At 38.9% G+C, this 19,397-nt stretch overlaps 1 protein-coding gene across 3 annotated transcripts; it reads right to left on the bottom strand.

Annotated features, from left to right (window-relative positions):
* Nucleotides 1-1,413: 1,413 nt before the first annotated feature.
* LOC131258054 (amino acid transporter AVT6A-like) lies at nt 1,414-11,137 on the bottom strand. 3 transcript variants are annotated; one of them, XM_058259108.1, is made up of 6 exons: nt 10,982-11,128; nt 9,861-10,290; nt 6,165-6,317; nt 4,658-4,921; nt 3,067-3,532; nt 1,414-2,031 (listed from the first exon to the last, which is right to left on the bottom strand). In XM_058259108.1, exons 2-6 carry the CDS (start codon nt 10,288-10,290, stop codon nt 1,890-1,892), a joined length of 1,455 nt encoding a protein of 484 aa, XP_058115091.1. In that variant the 5' UTR covers nt 10,982-11,128; the 3' UTR covers nt 1,414-1,889. The 3 variants fall into 3 exon arrangements, with proteins under 3 accessions (XP_058115091.1, XP_058115090.1, XP_058115092.1); XM_058259107.1 differs by having other exon boundaries at nt 9,861-11,137; XM_058259109.1 differs by having other exon boundaries at nt 4,718-4,921; nt 9,861-11,132.
* Nucleotides 11,138-19,397: the final 8,260 nt, after the last annotated feature.

Here is a 19,397-nt window from a genome sequence, read left to right as displayed (position 1 = left end):
TCAAGATATCACGGGAAAGAAGGATTCGGCGACCTGAAGGATTTTTAAACAAGCTTAAGAAGGCTATAGGCAGACTTAAACAAGTTTCCTGCCAATGGTATCTTATTGAATTTAAGGAAAGCTTTGTTGATTGATGCATATATTTGAAGGTTTGCCATAGTTATTTTTTCTAGTTGTATGCATATGACATCTCACTCATTAATAGTGCTAGATCTCTTTTATGCGACAAAGTCATTTCTCATAAAGAACTTTGAAATGAACGATTCGGCAATCTGATATTTGCGATCGGCATCGAGATATCACAGGACAGATCTTACGGATCACTTTGGCCATCTCAAAGAACCTATATTGAAAGAGTCCTAGAGAGAGATGGGATGAAAAGGAGTGATATCTCCCGATGCATCAATGACGAGGTGATAAATTCAACAAATTACAATGCCTGAGGAACAATCTTGAATTATCAACTCTATAACCAAGCAGCTGAGAACAAATGCAATGGCACAATGTTAGTATTTGCTTATCTTATTCACATGCCTTTTGTTCAGTTGCATATGGCTGAGTTACCGATCCATGGTGGGCACGAATTCCGTGTGCCGGTTCTAAATGCACGGCACACTTTTAACAACCTATCATGGATATTGGGAGCAATGATCCACTGACAATAATTCTTTGAACCTTATTCAAGTGTGAATTTCTAAGTGGGTCCAACCGGGCCCACCTATGGTCAATGAAGACCGTCGGATAGGAGGGGTCCAAATGAAATTGGACAAGACCCAAAAATAACCATGTTGGATGATCAGAGCCATCCAATTATTGGCAGGCAAAATGGATGGTAAGAGAAAAATGGCATCAAGGCCTGTCCAGCACTTGCTTGAATGGCTATGGGTAACCCATGGTGGTGCCCTCCTACCCAATGTTCTGTCCTGATCATAGGTGGCCCTACACGGGCCACCTATAAATTCAGGCCATAATAAGGTACAAAGAATTCATACCTGATTGTGGCTCGGGACTGGATCACTTCTAAAATGACTCAGGCATTTGTAGCTAGTTATTGGGTAGCTATAATCACAGAGTTTGGAACGATTTTTGACTTGGGACAGCTCCAATTATCCACTGCACGGCCTGAAAATTGGACATGTTTCATATGGTCAGTGATCCAAACTGCTCATGCAGTGGGGCCACCTTCAACGGGTAATGATTTAAAAATCTCATTTACCTACAAACATAAGCCTCAAATCAACTAACTAGGATAATATCTGTGAAAGACACTAAACAAGAAAAACTCCACCAATCAGTCCAATCAATGCAATTTCTGATGAGGATTTCAGGCACAAACCATTTCCTGCTTGGACCCAAATGACGAATGGTCGACTCACTTAAGCATTGTACCACAGGTCCAAAATACGCAATATCTATTCACAAAACAATAACTTTCTAATGATTTCTCATAAACAAATCTGATACATACATTTACATAACGAGGTTTAGCACCGTTTGGAAGCAAATACATACCATTCAAATCACAATCTGCAATCTCACTTGCAACTTGGACAGGGGAAATCAGGAAAACCAATGCTGTTACTGTTCTCCGAGCTGACCAAAATTGAAAGGCAGATCAGGCCAAGATACAAAATATGGACATTTTCTCTTCTATTGAATGAGAAAACAAAGTGTAGAATGGAACTTGCAACATCACAGCAATCCACAGAGATAGAGAACCCTTATCATACCTTCGCAGATAATTCAACCTACATATTGAATTTGCTATAGCTTATTAGACTTGCCAAACCTCAAAGAACCTCTGATCTTCTTTGGGAGCAGCAAAACAATCATGCCAATGGGACCCATGTACACATACAAAGAGGCCTCTGTACTTTGCAAGGTTCTACTCATGAGTGGGTCGGGTCCTCGCTCTTCTTGAAGAGAGAATAAGCATTGCTGTATATTGCCACCGCGTTTGAAAGCACAGCAAGGACGATCATGAACACAGATAATACCTTGTCTCCCTTTGTGGCTATCTTCTGCGAATCCCTGTAATGCATGGAGAAGAAAGTTGAGAAGATATTGAAGGTACTTGGAGGTTAGCAATCAATGGGCAAGAATGAACTAGCAGCCTTTTTTTCTTTTTCTTTTTTTGGGCCAACGTTTGGATGCAAGTAGGTGCTGCCTTTCGGTGGTTTAGACTTTCCATCAGGCAAGACCCTCTGTAGATGGGTGAGGCTGTGGGGAAAAAAAAAAGATTCCCCCATCAGAGAATTCTAGCTGTCAGATTATTGGCCTGTAAATTGTTGGGTAAATGAATGTAGACAATGGACCAAAACGGGAGGAAATCCAATTGGATGGATGGGATTATTTGATGGAGGAGATTTATTAATCCACTGCACGTCTATGGCCGAGCCCAGTAGATGAACAATTAGGATCACTCGAAAGATGTCGAAAACATTGGATTTTTTCAAGGGCTTTTAAAAGGGGTTTTTGGTTAAGTAAGCCTATGGCACATTATAGGTGACGTTCATCATTTTATATACAAAAGGATCGTGATTTGATCCTGGAACTCCCTCTGATGGGGGGGTATTCTCTTGGAAAACCTTGGAAAAGGCAAACATACTCCATGCTGTTTATTTCCATCTCTCCCTGCAAACAGAGGAAACACAGACTTTCTACAAAATTTGTTTTCAATTCCAGAGTTTTCCATGTTCCCCACCCAAATTCAAAAGAACATATACTGATTCAATTTTTAGGATATATCTCATGTGTTGATCAGAAATGGCTAAAAGCTTATGATGAACATGGAAAAGAGTGGTAAAACCATGGCTACAAAAAAAAAAAAAAAGAAAAGCAATCAGTAAAATCAAGCTTGTGATTTTGAGTAATGAGCAAATTCATGTCTCTTTTCCCCGCACTCGGTATCTCTTGACTTTAATAGGTGGTAGAAGGAAAAACTAATATCAATGTTTTTAACCAATCACAACATTTCTGTTAATTCCAGCATTAGTAAATCATCCAAAATGATAAGAAGATGAACCATGATGCAAAGATGAAAAACCGTCAACTAGGGGAGCTCACCTGAGTGTAATGGCAGCTGGAAAGATGTACCCAATGCAAACTGCAGCAGTTGCTCCAGTGAACTGGAAGGCATCCCAAATGCTGGGTATGAAATTTGCACCCAAGTAGATGATGCAGATTAGCCCTATGCTGATCAATGCAAACCTCGTGTCATCCAAAACCAAAGGCCCTGATGAGGGAAAGAGGAGACCATCCAGGTTGAGCCGGAGTGCAAAGAAGACAATGGGGAAGACGAGCATGAGGTGTACAGCATAGCTCACGCGGACTGCATCATTGAGCAGCGAGCTGTACGGGATGCCGAGATTGGTGCTGAAGTTAGCAAGCACGTCGTCGAGGGTTGAATCACCAAAGAGGAGAAAAGCAAAGAAGCTTGTGGCTATATACACGGTAGAGCAGAGTCCGAGTGAAGTTCGCACAATTGATTGCATCTGGGAGGAGTCGTCAAGCTCGTTGTCAATGGTGTGAACTGCAGAAGAAAAATGAATAGCATGATTACTCACAAAGGGTCCATTTGGTTACTGTCGAGGTTGTGTTCAGGTAAGCTCTTTTGGACACCTGTGCAGCTAAGGCTGCCTGGATAGAGGCTTGTATGGATAGGCCATTATGTTTGTCCTGGACCTCCTGATGGTTGTTTGTCAAACAACCTGGAATAGGGATGGATGGCAAGCATGTGCCACCTGTACACATTTAGCACACTGGCAAATGTGGACGTGGGGCACGTGTGGATTGATAGTGGCACAAGTATGTGTAGTCAGCCTAAAGATTCACCATGGCACATGTGGCACATGTGGTACATGTGCACATTAGCACATTGGCACATGTGGCACATGTAGGGCAATTGACAATTGATGGTGGCACATGTGGGTCGTTGAAGATGGATGGCAGCACATGTAGCATATACTGGCACATATTGCATAGTAACACATGTTATCATAGTCCTGTGGTGTGCTTTACTGGGAATGTATCAGCGTAAGTATGTTTCTGTTATGTCTCGGGGATTGTACAACCTTTTGATAGCCCTAAAATTTTTATTGGAATTGGTGTCCACATGCAGTTGAAAAACCATGAATAGTGCTGTTATCCAGATCCCAAACAGAAGTTTTTGTGCAATGAAACAGGCTAAAAAAGTAACTCTTTTGTTAGTTTCCATGCCAAAAATCTCATTTTAACTCAATATAAGCCGAGTTAAACGGGACAACCTCACTTGACCTAGCATCTCCAGTTTTCCAATAAATAAATAAATAATCAAGACCTGCCAAACTCAACTTTTAATCAACCAGCACAACTTCTCTGAGTTTTGCCTTTTGCTTGTTGTTCAGATTGTTATTTCTTACCCTGATAAATTGATTCAGCAAGTTGGAAGTCTAAAAAGAGCTTCAGAACTGATCAATATCTGAAAATCTTTCACCAATGAGAAAATGGATATCGAGATGAAGAATCCATGTAATGGACATTAAATAAACGATCCATTTTAATCCTTATTTGCAGATTTTTTTTTTTTTCCCACAAATAAAAAAGTAAAATTCACACTTTAGGAAATAATTATATCATATCTAGTTCTCTAGACTTATATCAAACTACTCAAACTTACCTTTTCCATGATTACTATGTGTATGTGTTTCATATATGATTGTTTTTTCAGTTTGCATACCATTGTAATGACAAATATATGCTGTGACAAGTACAGGAACCACTGTGAAGAGTTTCCAGACTGATGCCATATCAGTTATAACAGGGAGCCATCTGGGCATTGCTATACTGCCATTTATTAATTTGATAATTGTGATCCCAGCAGTGATAACAACAAACACCACCGCCAGCCCAACTGATAAGGCAGACGTGAATCTCAATGAATCTGCAAGGAAAAAAAGGAAAGAATATTTAATCAGTAAATGCAACAGAATAGGACTGGATAAACAAGTAATGGTTAGCATCTTTAACCAATGAAATGGTTTTGAGTTGAATTCTATATGATGGGGTAAGCATAAAGCTAAAATAAGCATCATTCTAACCAAGTAAAGCGTGCAATTAAAAAGTAGGACAACAGGATTCATGGCAGTAGCTATATTATTATTATTATTACTATTATGATTATCATTACCAACATCATTATCATTATTATTATCATCACTAGGGGGTTATGGCATGTGCAACACGTGGAGAGAGAAAAAAAGGAGAGGGAGAGATGGAAGGAATGGATGGGGCTACATGCAAGTGCTTGGTACATGCACAGAGAGAGAGGGTTCCCACGATGGGTGGCCCATCTCCACTTTTCTCAGTGCCGTGTCCCACTTGAATTCTAGATTTGCCTTGTTTTTGGGCTGATGCTGTAAAATGAGGTGACACAACAGATGGACAACATGCATTTCACAAAGTTATCACAATGCACCCCACAAAGCCTTTGGTGGCTCCCTAATAGGATGTCTGTATAGGCTACACACAAATAAGTAAAGTGGGAGTGGGCTATTGCATGGAAGGATTGTATGACAAAAATGCCCTCACTTGACAAATGTGGGTAAAATCCCAGCGTTCACACCCCTTGAATGTCGGGAAATCGCAGCTGTCTGTTGTAAGCCCCCAGAATTTTAAAATGCTCTAAATACACTGACCTATGTTGGAATCCCTTCTATGTCCTTCTATGTCCTTTTAAATCTTAAGTTCTAGGAATCTCCTAAAACCTAATTGTGTGGGATGTATAATAGACATTATTATTGTTATTGTTATTGTTAAATGTTGTTGGATTTTTCCGAGTTACCAGTATGCCAAGCACTATATCCAATCTATCAATAAGAGGGAGAAATGTCAAGCTTGAACCCACTAAGATGCTATGAAGCACGAGAAAAACATATCTAAGCTAAATTGAAATATTAACCTTCATCAATGAGAAATTGAAAGAAAAATAAGTATGCAGGATCAGTTGTTAGTTCTTCAATGATAAGAAGTGGAATACAGATTTTTCAAGGTATAAGACCTGAAATCTAAAAAAATACTGGGATGCAACAATTAAGCAAAATAATAAGATTTAGCTAGTTACTGAATAATCACTATTTTCTATAAGTTACTGAATCATCACTATAAATAATATATAGAAAACTTACCTACACGCTTGAAGCACGCCAATGGAGCAAATACAACAACAGTTGTAACAAAAAGAACGAAAGCACGGCCATTCCACCAGTGTTCTCCAAACCATCCTTCCAAAATACCAGAGTGATGAACTCCGCTTGAAGATGTTCCCGAGAGTACATCACCTTATCAGATTAGTGACAAAACCCACTAGTTTTGTTAGAACTTGCACAAAAACCCAAGCAAGCAAGCAAAAAAGGAACAGTTCTGACTGCCTTAGTGGAAAAGAGTGCAAGAAACACTTCATGTCTCAAATAAGTCAGCCAGGATAGGCCATTTTATTTTTATTTTTATTTTTATTTTCATTTTTTGAGACTTAAGGATAGGTCGCTCTGAAGATAATTAAGGGAAAAAGAGCCAAAGGAAGTTATGAGGTTAAATATAGTACCACAACAAATCCAGCATTGATTATTGGGGAAAACAGGTGATGAAATTCATAAGAACTGTCAGAAAAAATTAAGGTCATAAAATTACACTGGACAAACAACTAGAAGTGCAATGAATATTTAATATCAGACAGCAAGTACACAACAACATTTATAAGATTCCCACTCAATCAGATCAACATGGTTCATAGCTTGTGACATAGTTCTTGAAATCAAGAGAGAAATAGCCCAGACCAGCTAATTAATCTGCTAAATAAGTGATATGACCAACAAAGAATATCATATGCCATAACACTTATTCCATTTGGCCAATCAGGCTATTCCAGAAGATCACAGGAACTTTTTTTTTTTTTTTTTTTTAAGAGCAAATTTGAATACCTATTAAATGAAATCATCATCATTATCATAGTCACCGTCATCATTGTAAGCCTTGTGCCAAATAAATGGGGTAGGCTACAAAATCCATTTACGCCATTCCATGCCATCATGGACCATATCCTTAGTTAAACCAAGATTCTCAAATCTTCTTACCACCTCCACCCCACATCCTTTTAGGACTTCCCCTTGCCCTTTTGAACTGAAATGCGAGGCTATTATCTGATAAGAGGAATTATTAGGTCCTCATATGCAAATGTATAGTATTGTTGACACAGTTCTGTACACGTGGGACCATGGTTGGGGGATCCAAACTGCTTTATGATGGGCCTCCACTGTGCATAACGGAGTCCAGGAAATATCCCAGATTTTGGCAGATCCCCTTCCTTTTATTGGACTATTTTCCATTGAATCTTGGCTGTTCCAGTATGTGTAGTTTTGGTGCAGCAGAAAGCCAAAAAATTTCTCGTGCATTCTAAGGCATATGTGTACAAGAGAAAACTTCAGAATACTCTCAGCATTCTCAAATGAGAAATCTGTGATCGTTCACAAAGAACACAAAGATAAGTATGCTGCCTACTTGCTCTAACAAAATTGAGAAGTAGATGAGAAGAGATGGAGATTTGTGCCAAAAAAAAAGAAAAAAGAAGGAAAATTGTATTGAAAAAAAAAAAAAACCTTAACTCTGCCTGGTAATGATTGCGCCAGCCAGCCCTCAGGCAGGTAAAGGAGGGTTGATGTCAGGTGAAAGGCAGTCATTGAACTTTCTCCAAGCAATCATGGGAATTCTTGTTTTGGATTGTGGTGAAAACAAGATTCATATAGTCAACTCCAAGTAGTTGGAAGTTGGAACAAGGTTATTATGAGATAAAATAAAACACTCACAGAAGTCTGACACACTTTGAGAGATGAAATATCTCTTATAAAGATTTCACTTGCATTTGACATGTGTACATACACTATTTATGAAAAGTTACCTAAAAGCATCAAAGGATACATATTTTCCCGCTGTCAGGCTAATTACGAAGGTGCCATATGCTGCTATAACAGCAGTATAGTGCATACATCATACACGGTGAAAATTTGTAACCTGACAACCATTTTAGTCAAAGACATGACGTAACAACAAAATCACCAAAACATAAAAAAAATATAAGACTGCATGGTCATATAAGTGGCCACTAAGATCAAATTTCATTATCTTACAATCATTTAGGGTCTCTTTCGATTGTTGGAATCAAGCTTTCTACCAGGGACAAGAAATCATTTTCTGACAATGTGACATTTTCCACCATTTACAACAATAAAGTAAGGTGTGGAAAAAGGGATTTATTTCCAGAATGTTCCTCAGAAAACGGCGTTTTCGTTTTCTTCCAAAAAACTTGATAATTCTCATTTTCCACACCTTATGAGAGACAAGTTTCACTTCTTCTTCTTCTTCTTCTTTTTATTTTTTATTTTTTATTTTTTTATTTTTAAAATTTTATTTTAATGATTGAACGTCTATATTTTCCTGAAAATCACGGAAACTAAAACAAACAACCTTTTAAGGATTCTTTTCCATAGATGACATTATCCACGAGATGACATTTTACTTTCCATATCTAACTTTTGGATTCCACTGATCCAAGCAGGCCCTTATAGGTGATGCAAGGAAGATATTTCTCTCATTCTCTTTTTCGAATGCATGACGTATGAGAGAGATGTCCTTATAAATAGTCTAGGTAGTAGGAGAAATGTCTTTTGCAGAGCATTTTAGTTTACTTTTTATAAATGGTGTATGTACAACATGTAGAATGCAAGTTTTTGTAACAGAGAATTCATCTCTGCAATTTTGCCCCAAGTCCCTATTAAGTGTTTCATACATTATGAATAAAATTTTCTATTCAGGGTTGTGAATCTCCAAGACTCCAACCCTTCACATCTCTTTCCTCTGCAAGTAGGCAGTATGCCTATCTTTTTGTGTAAGCAGGTGTTTTTTTCATATTATTTTGTTTATTTTTATGAATACCTTTCTTCATGTTATTTGAGGATTCCATGAGTGTTGCAATATTTTCATGTGAGAAAAATCGAAGGTTGAGTTTCTCTTGTATATGAGAAGAAACTTTTGATGCTATGACTTTCCACAAAGCTGAGACTCTACACTGTATTTTCACATTAACTGTCATATTTGATACATGAATCGAATGTTAGAATAATTCCAATACAAACATTCTTTGCGTCACACATCATCCATGTGAGATCCATCAAATCAACAGTTTTCGAGCAAGACGCAATAATTCTCATCCAGTAGAGTCTATAAACCAACAATATTACCCTAGACAGGTGACTCCCATTGAGAATCACCTGTCTTTTTGATACAATATTAATTGTCTGTTTGATACATGGTTTACTGAATGTTCGCATTCAAGTTTTCTTAGGCATCCACCATTGGCAGTGAGTCCCATCACTCAACAGCTTGCATCATGAACCATGATCCCATGTGCATAGGCTCCTTTCTGTCATAAAATTGTTAGGTTTGCTAATGATCAAGACACAATGATTCACATCCAGTTTGCCGTCCATAAACTGGCAGCATTACCCCCACATGGGGAACCCTTGTTGAGAATCAGTAGTTTGTGTTAGTCCACAATCTCCACATCAAGTAGTTCTTCTTTCATGATCTAATAACAATTACAATTGTCAGTTATTCATTTAAGTTGTCACTTGTGCTTCTTCACAGTAAAAAAGCACGCATAAATGTCATGACTATCTCTCTCTCTCTTTTTTCTTTTTTTTTTCGAATAGTTATAAATGTCATGACTATCAATACTAGAAAGCAGCAAAATGAGCAAAATTTGATCAATAACTCAAGAAAACACCACAAATATGAGAATAAAAGCAAAATCCGTAGGTCAGAGATTATACCGATGATAATCATGTACACGACCAGCACACCGACATTGTTAACAACAACACAAATCTGCAACAGTATCCTGCCAATCCTCCCAAATGCATCCCCCATAACTCCTCCATAAGAAACTGTCCTCCCAGCCCTGGTATACCTCAGCAGCATGTTGATCGAAGCCTCTGTCAGGAACGCAAAGAAAATGATCATAGCGATCCCAGGTCCGAGCCCAAGAACCTTCATCGTTGCGGGCAATGCCATGATTCCAGCGCCAACGATGGTTGTTGACAGGTTAAAAACAGCCCCAGCGAAGGAAGCACCACTAAAACCATCAACGTGATCAGCATCTTCCGCTCGCTTACTAGGAAGCAGAGGAGCATTCTCATCAACAACCTGCTTGTTTTTCTGCAGCTTCTTCTCATTCCCCACGGTAAGGCTTCCCATCGTCATCTTTTCAAAAATTCAAATCTTTCTTGTGAATATCAAATTTTACAGTGACTACTTAAAAAACCAAATAACTCAAATTCAAAGCTTGATCTTTCGGATTGAAATCTGATTTCCAGAATCCAAAAAACTAAACAAATTTAGAACGAAAAAGCTTGAAATCCAACAGAAGTTTCACCACTGGTTGGAAATCCACTCCTTGAAAATGTAATTTGGAACCAAAACCTCAAAATCTACAGAAATATCATCAAACTGGTTCAAACGCCGACTTCCAGGGTTCTTAAATTGAAGAATGTAGGACCAAAACTTCTCAATTTCACAGAAACTTCATCAAATCAGTTCAAAATTTGTTTCCTGAGAATCCAATTCGCAGCAAGAAGCTCAAAATCTCACGCAATTTTCTGTGAATCGGATCAAATCTGACTTCTAGGTTTGAAAATCGAAGAATTGAGGACCAAAACCTCGAAATTCCACAGATATTTCACCAATCTGTTCAAAATCAGCTTCCTGAGATTCAAATCTGAATCAAACTAAAATCCGACTTCTAGATTTCGAAAACCGAACAATTTAGGACAGAAACCTCGAAATTTCACAGAAAATTCACAAAATCGTTTCAAAATCCACTTCCTGAGATTTAATAATGGAACAGAGATCTAAAAATCTGAAAAAATAAAAAATAAAAATTTAGGGCCAGAACCTCGAAATCCTACAGGAATTCCACCAAATCCTTTCGAAATCCCCTGCTAGTTTCTAACTCGAAGATCTTCAAATAAGATCAAACCCTAAAATCACCCCAGATAGGGCAGAAAAAAACCAAATCGGAGAGAGAGAGAGAGAAGATTCTTCCTTTACGGAGTACGGTCCTTGTTTTTCCTCAGCGTTGCTCTGCCATTAACGTCTCTGTCAAACTCCCTGTCTTTCGGGAGCTGATTAGGTGCAACCCGGGCCTCACTCAAGACGGTACGCCCCTTATCGTGGGGCCCACCTTGATGTATTTATTCTATATCCATACCGTCCATCCGTTTTTACATATTATTTTAAGGAATAAACCGAAAAATTAAGCACATTGAAATTTCAGGTGGACATACATTTAAGAAAAAGTGATGATTGACCATTAAAACCTTCTTGTGGGCCATAAAAGTTTTGGATGAATCTGATATTTGTTTTTGTATTTTCAAACATGTTTATATAAACTTATTAACAACTTGGACGGAAAATAAAAATCACATGGGTTTAGGAATTTTGTAACGGTGGAGTGTTCAACTATCACTATTTCTTATGGTACGGTCGATTTGGATCTGCTCCGCTTTTGGGCTTATGCAATGAAATGAGCTGGAAAAACGTATGAAGCATGTGGATATATGATACATACATTAAAATGGCCCCACTGGCCACTGCAAGGGCCGCACCGTAGTGGGTGGGGCCGGGCTTCACCTAATTCACTTCGCGTCTTTCTGCCCTTTTTGTTTTTTTACACGAGTTCCGCGTAATTAATTTTCCAGTTCTTTTAACCAACACTGAAATAGATGCAATTACCAAAATACCCTCACTATTATTTTCTTTAAAGAGAACGCTCCGTAATTACGAGGTTGCCATTCACTTGACATCCAACCCGTTCAACAAAAGCAACCCACAACGATGGGGACGCGGTTTAGCTCCTGAAACCGACAGTAGCGACCACCATGGTGTATGTGTTGTATACACACTGCCATTGATTCTGAGAGATCATTTTAAGACATGATATAAAGAATTAGACGGATACAAATCTACACCCAGATCTATAGCTTAAGTGGTAGATGGAGTGAAAGATACCTCGTTTCAACACTGAGGTCTTGTCATCGATCCTCTAGTGGGGGTGGTTAACAGTGAAGTATGATCTTACAGTGGGTGGAGCAAGCTAACAAAAAAAAAAAAAGAAAACACGGATACAAATCTCAAGTGGACCCACCATATAAAACAGTGGGGATTGACGCCTACCCTTAACAACATCTCAAGGCAACTGAAGTTTTCAAACAGTGGAGATTGAACGCCTACCTTTAAAAACATCTCAAGGCAACTGTAGTTTTCAATCAAGCTAATATTTGTGTTTTCCATTATTCCATGTCTGTGTTAACTTATAAACAGGTTGATCTCAAATAAACATCATAGCAGGCCCTATGAAGGTTTCAATGGTGATGGGCGTTATTGTCCCACTGTTTTCGGGGTGGGGTTCAATTGATCTTTGGATCTACCTTGCTCTTTATCTCATGGAACGTCTGGATACACCACATACATTATGGTGGGACCACAAAACTTGGTGACATCAGTAGCTAATCCGCATACACAATTATGTTCAGACAAACAGTCGGATGCAGATTGCAGACTATCTAACCCGTCTCTAGCTACGAGCGGGCAAATCTACGTGGGGCCTACCTTAATGTGCCGGTCATCCCTGTTCTTAGATTATGTTAAGGTATGATTATGAAAATGAGGCAGACCAATGCTCAAGTAGACCACACCACACCACACCACACCACACCACACTACATATGACTCTTGCATTTAATGTAAGCTAAGATTGCTATATGGTGTGGTCCACTTGAAGGTTGTATCTGTCTCATTTTTTTTTTAAATTCTTATCTTAACATGATTCTAAAAAAGGTTATACCTTGAAATGATATGGGGAAAATGGATGGACGGTGTGGATAAACTGTAACAGGGGTTCAGGCAAATTTATTTGTTCATGGCTAGAGACGGGCAGTGGAGTCTAGTCATTGAACATACACTACCAGAAAGGAATGCCAACCATCTTGGTGGGGGGATCTCTGGGGCTCACTTGCTTCCATCCATCTGAACGGATCATCTTTGGTGATGTCCTCAAAATTGAGGTAAACTCAAGGCTCAAGTAGACGGCACTATAGGAAATACTAAGGATTAAAGGCATAATGATGAAAACCTCTTGGAGGCCATGCACATAAGTCTGAGATTAAACTGATATTTATGTTTTCCCTTCATCCTGGTCTATATGATATTTTGAATGTGTTAGATGGCAAATAAACAACACGATGGGCTCAGGAAGGTTTTAGTGACATCATTGTCACCACTACTTCATATGGTGTGGTTCTGTAAGGCCCTAAAATTCGAGACCTGAGCAGGAAGACGCAGATCTCATGTCTTAGGGTATTAACAAAAAAAAAAGAGAGAAAGAGTCGAGTGCACTGACAATGTCATGGTTTTCATTGATCGAGTATAATGCTCTACCAATGCAAAATTGAGTGTCGCATAGAAATGCCCCACGTGACAAAAATCTACCACCCATGTACTTAGTCAGATTAGCATTCATACCACATACAAATAAATCAGAGTAACACATTTCAAGTTTAGCGGATATCGAAGAGAACATGATAAATAAATCATAAAGCAATATAACAAATATTCAAAGTACATAAATATAAAATAGTGCCCATAAGATCTAAATAAACCATAAACGAACAAAAACATGAGATGTCAATATTAAGGGAAAACCATAAAAAGAAACTAACAGCTCGAGCTCCCAAAGCTCAACCCACTATGGCCTCCAAACACGGTTGTCCAACTCTCTTTGATCTAGCTTTAACCTAACGATGCTATTACAGCACCCCTCTACCTGCATTCACTGTTTGGCCAACTCAGTGAGAAACTAATGACATATTAATCAAATATATTTCCATAAAAGGCACACCAAAACAATCATAGTCTATGATGCATCTTATTTAAATGCATGAGTGTATGTACATGTTCTTCGACTTGGGGATGCACACCCAACTGGGCCAAGAATGAACTTATCAAATATTTAGCTCATTCAATGCAAAGGGAATGAGTCTTTTAAACAGTTGACCAACTCACAAGGGTTGTTCGAACAATACACTGACCTTTTAAACAGTTAGCCAGATACCCGATAATGCCCGAGGATAACTAGTGGCCAAACCTAGTCCAACAAGTAGGCTTTACCATCCCGACATATAAATCCAATAATGGGTTCTTCCAACAAAAGCTAACTAGATAAGCTGACAAGACATAAACGGAATTTCCGCCAAACAAAGCCAACAAGGTACAATGATTTGCCAAGATGGTAATTCCACAACCAAATTCCATTTAATCCAAATATAGGGTGGCCAATAGTTCAAAGTACATTATCATATATGTGACAATTATATGAATTACAAGCGGGGTAGTTTGGGCACCTGAGTCAACCCACAATCACCCATAATCCTGTTGGGGGCCTTGCACAAACCCTTAGGATCTAGTCTTCTAAAACAAACCAGAATTATGGAATAACAAAGCAATGAAATAAATCAAAGCATCAATCACACACTACACAAGAGATTTTTACGTGAAAAACTCTCAAAGAGGTAAAAACCACGGGACCTCGTCCAGATCAACAATCCACTATGAAGTAGAACGTTACAACCGATCACAAGCACACCTTGCTATGATCAAACCTTCATCACTCACGCAGGAGTGGATAAACAGTAAGAGAAACAAAGAAAATTGAGAGATCTCATCGATTACAAGGACGTAAAAGTGCTGAGATATGGTAGATCACCTCCACGAGCATAACCTCTCTTCTACAAGATCCTCTCTTTCTCACACCTTTGATATCCCTCTTGTATTTTTCTATCACCATCATACCCTAGAAAAATCCTAGAGACCCCTTTTTATAGTTTTAGGAAACTCTCTTCCGCATCCCAGTTGCGAAAGGACTTGCAACACGAAATCTGCGCAAAATTGCGGAACGAATCTGTATAACCACGACTAGTCGTGTGCCACCCATGACCGGTCAAGCGCCACCTACGACCGGTCGAGCACCCCGGAGAAAAATCGTCCAAAGTCGCTGGACTTTGAGTCATGTCATGACTTGAACCTACGATTGGTCGAACGCTAGTCCACGACCGGTCATGCAGGGCTCATGATCGGTCGAGCACGGGACAAAAATCCCATCAAATGCTTGTGGATCTCACAAGTGAGATCTGGTTGTCGGGACTCATTATTCCAAACCTCATAGCATGCCATATGGATGGATTACACTAAAGCATATCATAATTACATGTCCATGGTAATCTTACGAAATATGTGGCAAATCCAAGTACAATTGAGCATGTTAGGGAGTGCACGTGTGTGACACAACCTAAGCATTAGGCTAAACATGATACATGAGCATATACATGATTCTAATCTTGTCACGGATTCTAATTGGGAACTATGCATGTTATAGATTCTAGCAATTCTTCATAAATTTAACATACATGAGATAGATTACAAGGGTTGTAGCATGATTGTCAAACGTTGAGAATATTGTAATACTAAAAATATTATAGAAAGCTTAAATGGTAAATCTCACCTTAGAATCGAGGATTCTTGGCTTCGACGCAACCTTGGCATAAAGAATTTGAGGAAAATACCTCCAAACCCTAATTCATCAGCAATATATCATTAGTAACTTAGATTTTAACATAATTAAACTTTCCACGAGGGTTTAAGGATTTTAGCTAACTCGACTCGAGCAAACCCTAACTCGATTCGACGAGCAAGGCCCAAGATCGGCGCATAATTGACACCCACATAAAGTCGAGCTCAATCATGGCTCGTGGATGAGAATGAGCTACCACAAATTGCTTGCAGGAAATACCAACCTAAGCATGAACAAACCCTCACATAAAAAATCCTAAATTCGGATGAAAATGAAGGATTTTCTAACCCTAATCACTATAAAGATGCAAAAATAAGGGAAATATGCACATACACAACGTGAAGACTCCTTACTTGACTAATTGAAGGATTCTACAACTAGAGAAGACGTGACATTATGAGAACAAACCAGATATAGCGAAGAACAGCCTGATACGACAATCCGCACTTGAACCACGATCTCCCATAAAAGCTCCCTCTGTCCCTTTTTTTCTCCCTCTCCATTTCTCTTCCTCTTATCCAAATTCTCCACTCCCCAAACCTAGGGAATTAAAGAAAAGAGCAAAAATCCTATTTATAGCCCCACTTAAAAAATTCAGTGATTATAAGTGTTTTGAAATTCGAGGGCTATTGGTCGGTCTGATGACAATATCAATCGGACTGACAAATGCTAGAATTGTCTTGCTTTTGTGCTATTCAAGATGGTTGATTCGGCAGGGGCCATAGTAGCCTTGTATCGGCCTGGTTCATTATTCTCGAGGTCCTACGGATTTTCCTTGGGTGTCATGTTGACCATTCACTCATACTAAGCAACTCGTTTATTGAAATGGGGTGTCAAATCTCGTGAATTGATGTCGAAGTTTACTAGACATGGAGTTCAGTGGTCTAAACTTTGATTCTAACTTGTGGGGTCAAACGACTATTCGACTAACTGACACTATAGTCTCAGGAAAATCTTTGGTTGAATATTCAATTTGATGTGTTGTTATGATAGATCCCATCGAATCAAACATCCGAACTAGAAAACGGAGGATTCGGGGAGTTCGAGTCCCATCGATGATCTAATGTTGTTCATCTAGTTAGGGTACATGATTCGATTGAGCCATATGCTCTTCAGTCGGGTTCAAACTTGTGAAGTCCTAGGCCTTCAAGTATATGTGCACATAAGCACATCCAGCTTACTATTAAAATAGAAATTCCTATAGTATAACATTCTAGAGCATCCAATACCCAAAGTATTGGAGGGCCGGGGTCGTATAGGTCCACTTGAGCTTTCTATCTGCTTCATTTTTAGCTCATCACCTCAAACAATATGTCAAATTAGATGGATGAGCCCAACAAAGCCCATGCCAAAACCATCCGTCTCTAGCTAGGTCCCCGTGGGGAAGTATCCAATCCTCATCAACAAAAAACATCTAAACTCATGTGCATCTTGTCTTTTGATTCTTTGGGTCATCTTGGTAGAGGAAACGAAATCGGTACTGATTAAACTCTTTGGGCATATTCCGAGTAAACTTTATGGGGCCCTACCATGTGATGGGTGTGTCTTATCCACACCGTCCATCCACTTTCTAGTTCATTTTAGGTCATGAGCTCAAAATTGAAGCATATCCAAAGTTCAAGTGGACCACATCACATGAAACAACGGGAATTGAACGCTTACTGTTCAAAACTTCTTGGAGGTCATGCATGTAAGTTTTAGATCAAGTTGATATTTGTGCTTTCCCTTCATCTATGTCTGTGTGACTTTAATATTTATTTTTTCAGGAGTTTTGTATCAAGCTGATATTTGTGCTTTTCCTTTATCCATGTCCATGGGACCTTAATATTTGTGTTCCACCCCTCATTCATGTCCGTGTGACCTTATGAATAGGTTGGATGCTAGAAGGTTTCAACAGTGGGTGTCATTATCCCACTGTTTCTATGGTGTGGTCTACTTGGCGCTTCTAATCTACTTTATTTTTGAGTTCATGTCCTAAAATGAGGGGGTGAAATAGATGGACTGCATGGATATTAAACAAATACATCATATCGGGCCCCACAACACCCAACACATCAACACATCACTACTGCAGGGCCCACCTAATCCGCATCCATACTATACACATATTACCCCGGCCCCACAATTTTCACCTTATCACTGTTTTTTCAAGGGCATGTTCATAAGTCGCCTTATCACCTATTTTTTAAGGGCATGTTGATAAGCCCCTCAAAAAGATAATTACTCAAAGATTTGTTTGGTGAAATCCTCATTTGTAAGGAGTTTTGTGGTGAAATTCGTTCCCTTTTCATTTATTATTTTTGTTTCGAGAAACTTTTAAGTCTAATTGGAAAAGACCGCCTTGATGCCTGTGAGAAATGTCCATCCGTCCATCCGTTTCAAGTAAATTCCAATGGGATTGACTTTATGAATGGTTTGGATGGCATATAAACATTGTCTGAAACCTGAGAAGGTTTCAACTATAGGAATTTTCTTTCCCACCTTTTCTTGCCGTGTGGTCTATTTGAGTTTTGGTTCTACCTCATTTTTGTGCTCATATCTTAACATGAGCTAAAAAAAGGATGGCCGGGATGGATTTCTCACAAACATTATGGTAGGCCCCACCTAGCTTAGAAGAGTGTGATATATAGATGACATGTACGCGCTTAGAAATTAATTTCCAATTGCTTGCATGTAGACAATCAAGTAAAATTAAACAATCAAAATTATTGTTCCTAGTTTGTATACTTCATGAACTAAATATCATGCTTATTTATCTTACTACAATATTCATTGGACAATTAAAGATGAGCATGATCCTATGGCCCCATTTCAGCAAACAATTATCCCTGGATTCAAAGTTAAAGTTTGCTAAAGAAGAGTTTCTTTCTTACTTAGGTTTGATTTGGTTAGCTCTTATTTTAGGTTAGGCCATGCTGAAAAACTGATAGTTGAATAAGACCCATGGAACCCAAATCCATATAATAATGCCCATAGGCCCTAAACACATTTTTACCATCATAAATAAGATTAAGAGAATATGATTTCAATAAACCCTAAGGGCCCATTTGGCCGGGTGGATTGGAAGGGATTGAATGGTATTGGGGTGGATGGCATGGATTTCTAGGTAATAATGGTGTTGTCAGTGGATTGTCTTGAGATCCATGGGATTGCTGTATCGCTGGACTGCTATATCCAGTCTGTTTGGCACGCCCGGCCAATCCCGGGATTAAACCTTCCCATCATCCCTTTCAATCCTTCCAACCAAACACGTCCCAGGCAAATTTGAAAGTTTTAGGGTGGATTGGATGGGATTTAAAGGTAATGATGGCGATGTCAGTGGATTGTCTTAAGATCCATGGGATTGGGATCAGATCACCGGCTCTGTTTGCCATGCCATGCCAATCCCGGGATTTAACTTCCAATCCTTTCCAATACCATCCAAACCCTTCCAATCCGACCGGCCAAACGGGCCCTAAGCATTTCATGTTCTTTCCATCTCTCATTATTTTATTTTATTTTTTCTTTTTCTTTTTCTCATTATAATTAATTTCTTATACACCCTCTAGATATCACCACAATTCAGTCATTTGACAAGGCTATTCAATCAATCTCATTTAGGATTCTGACTTAACAATATTGGGTCCCAATTCATAATGAGGGAAAAAGATGGGTGGTCCAAAAAATAAGTTACCTTGCCACGGTG

Source organism: Magnolia sinica, chromosome 10, assembly GCF_029962835.1.
Source record: "Magnolia sinica isolate HGM2019 chromosome 10, MsV1, whole genome shotgun sequence".
NCBI lineage: Eukaryota > Viridiplantae > Streptophyta > Magnoliopsida > Magnoliales > Magnoliaceae > Magnolia > Magnolia sinica.
The sequence above is the reverse complement of the archived record's forward strand: the minus strand, read 5'-3'. Positions and strand labels throughout refer to the sequence as shown.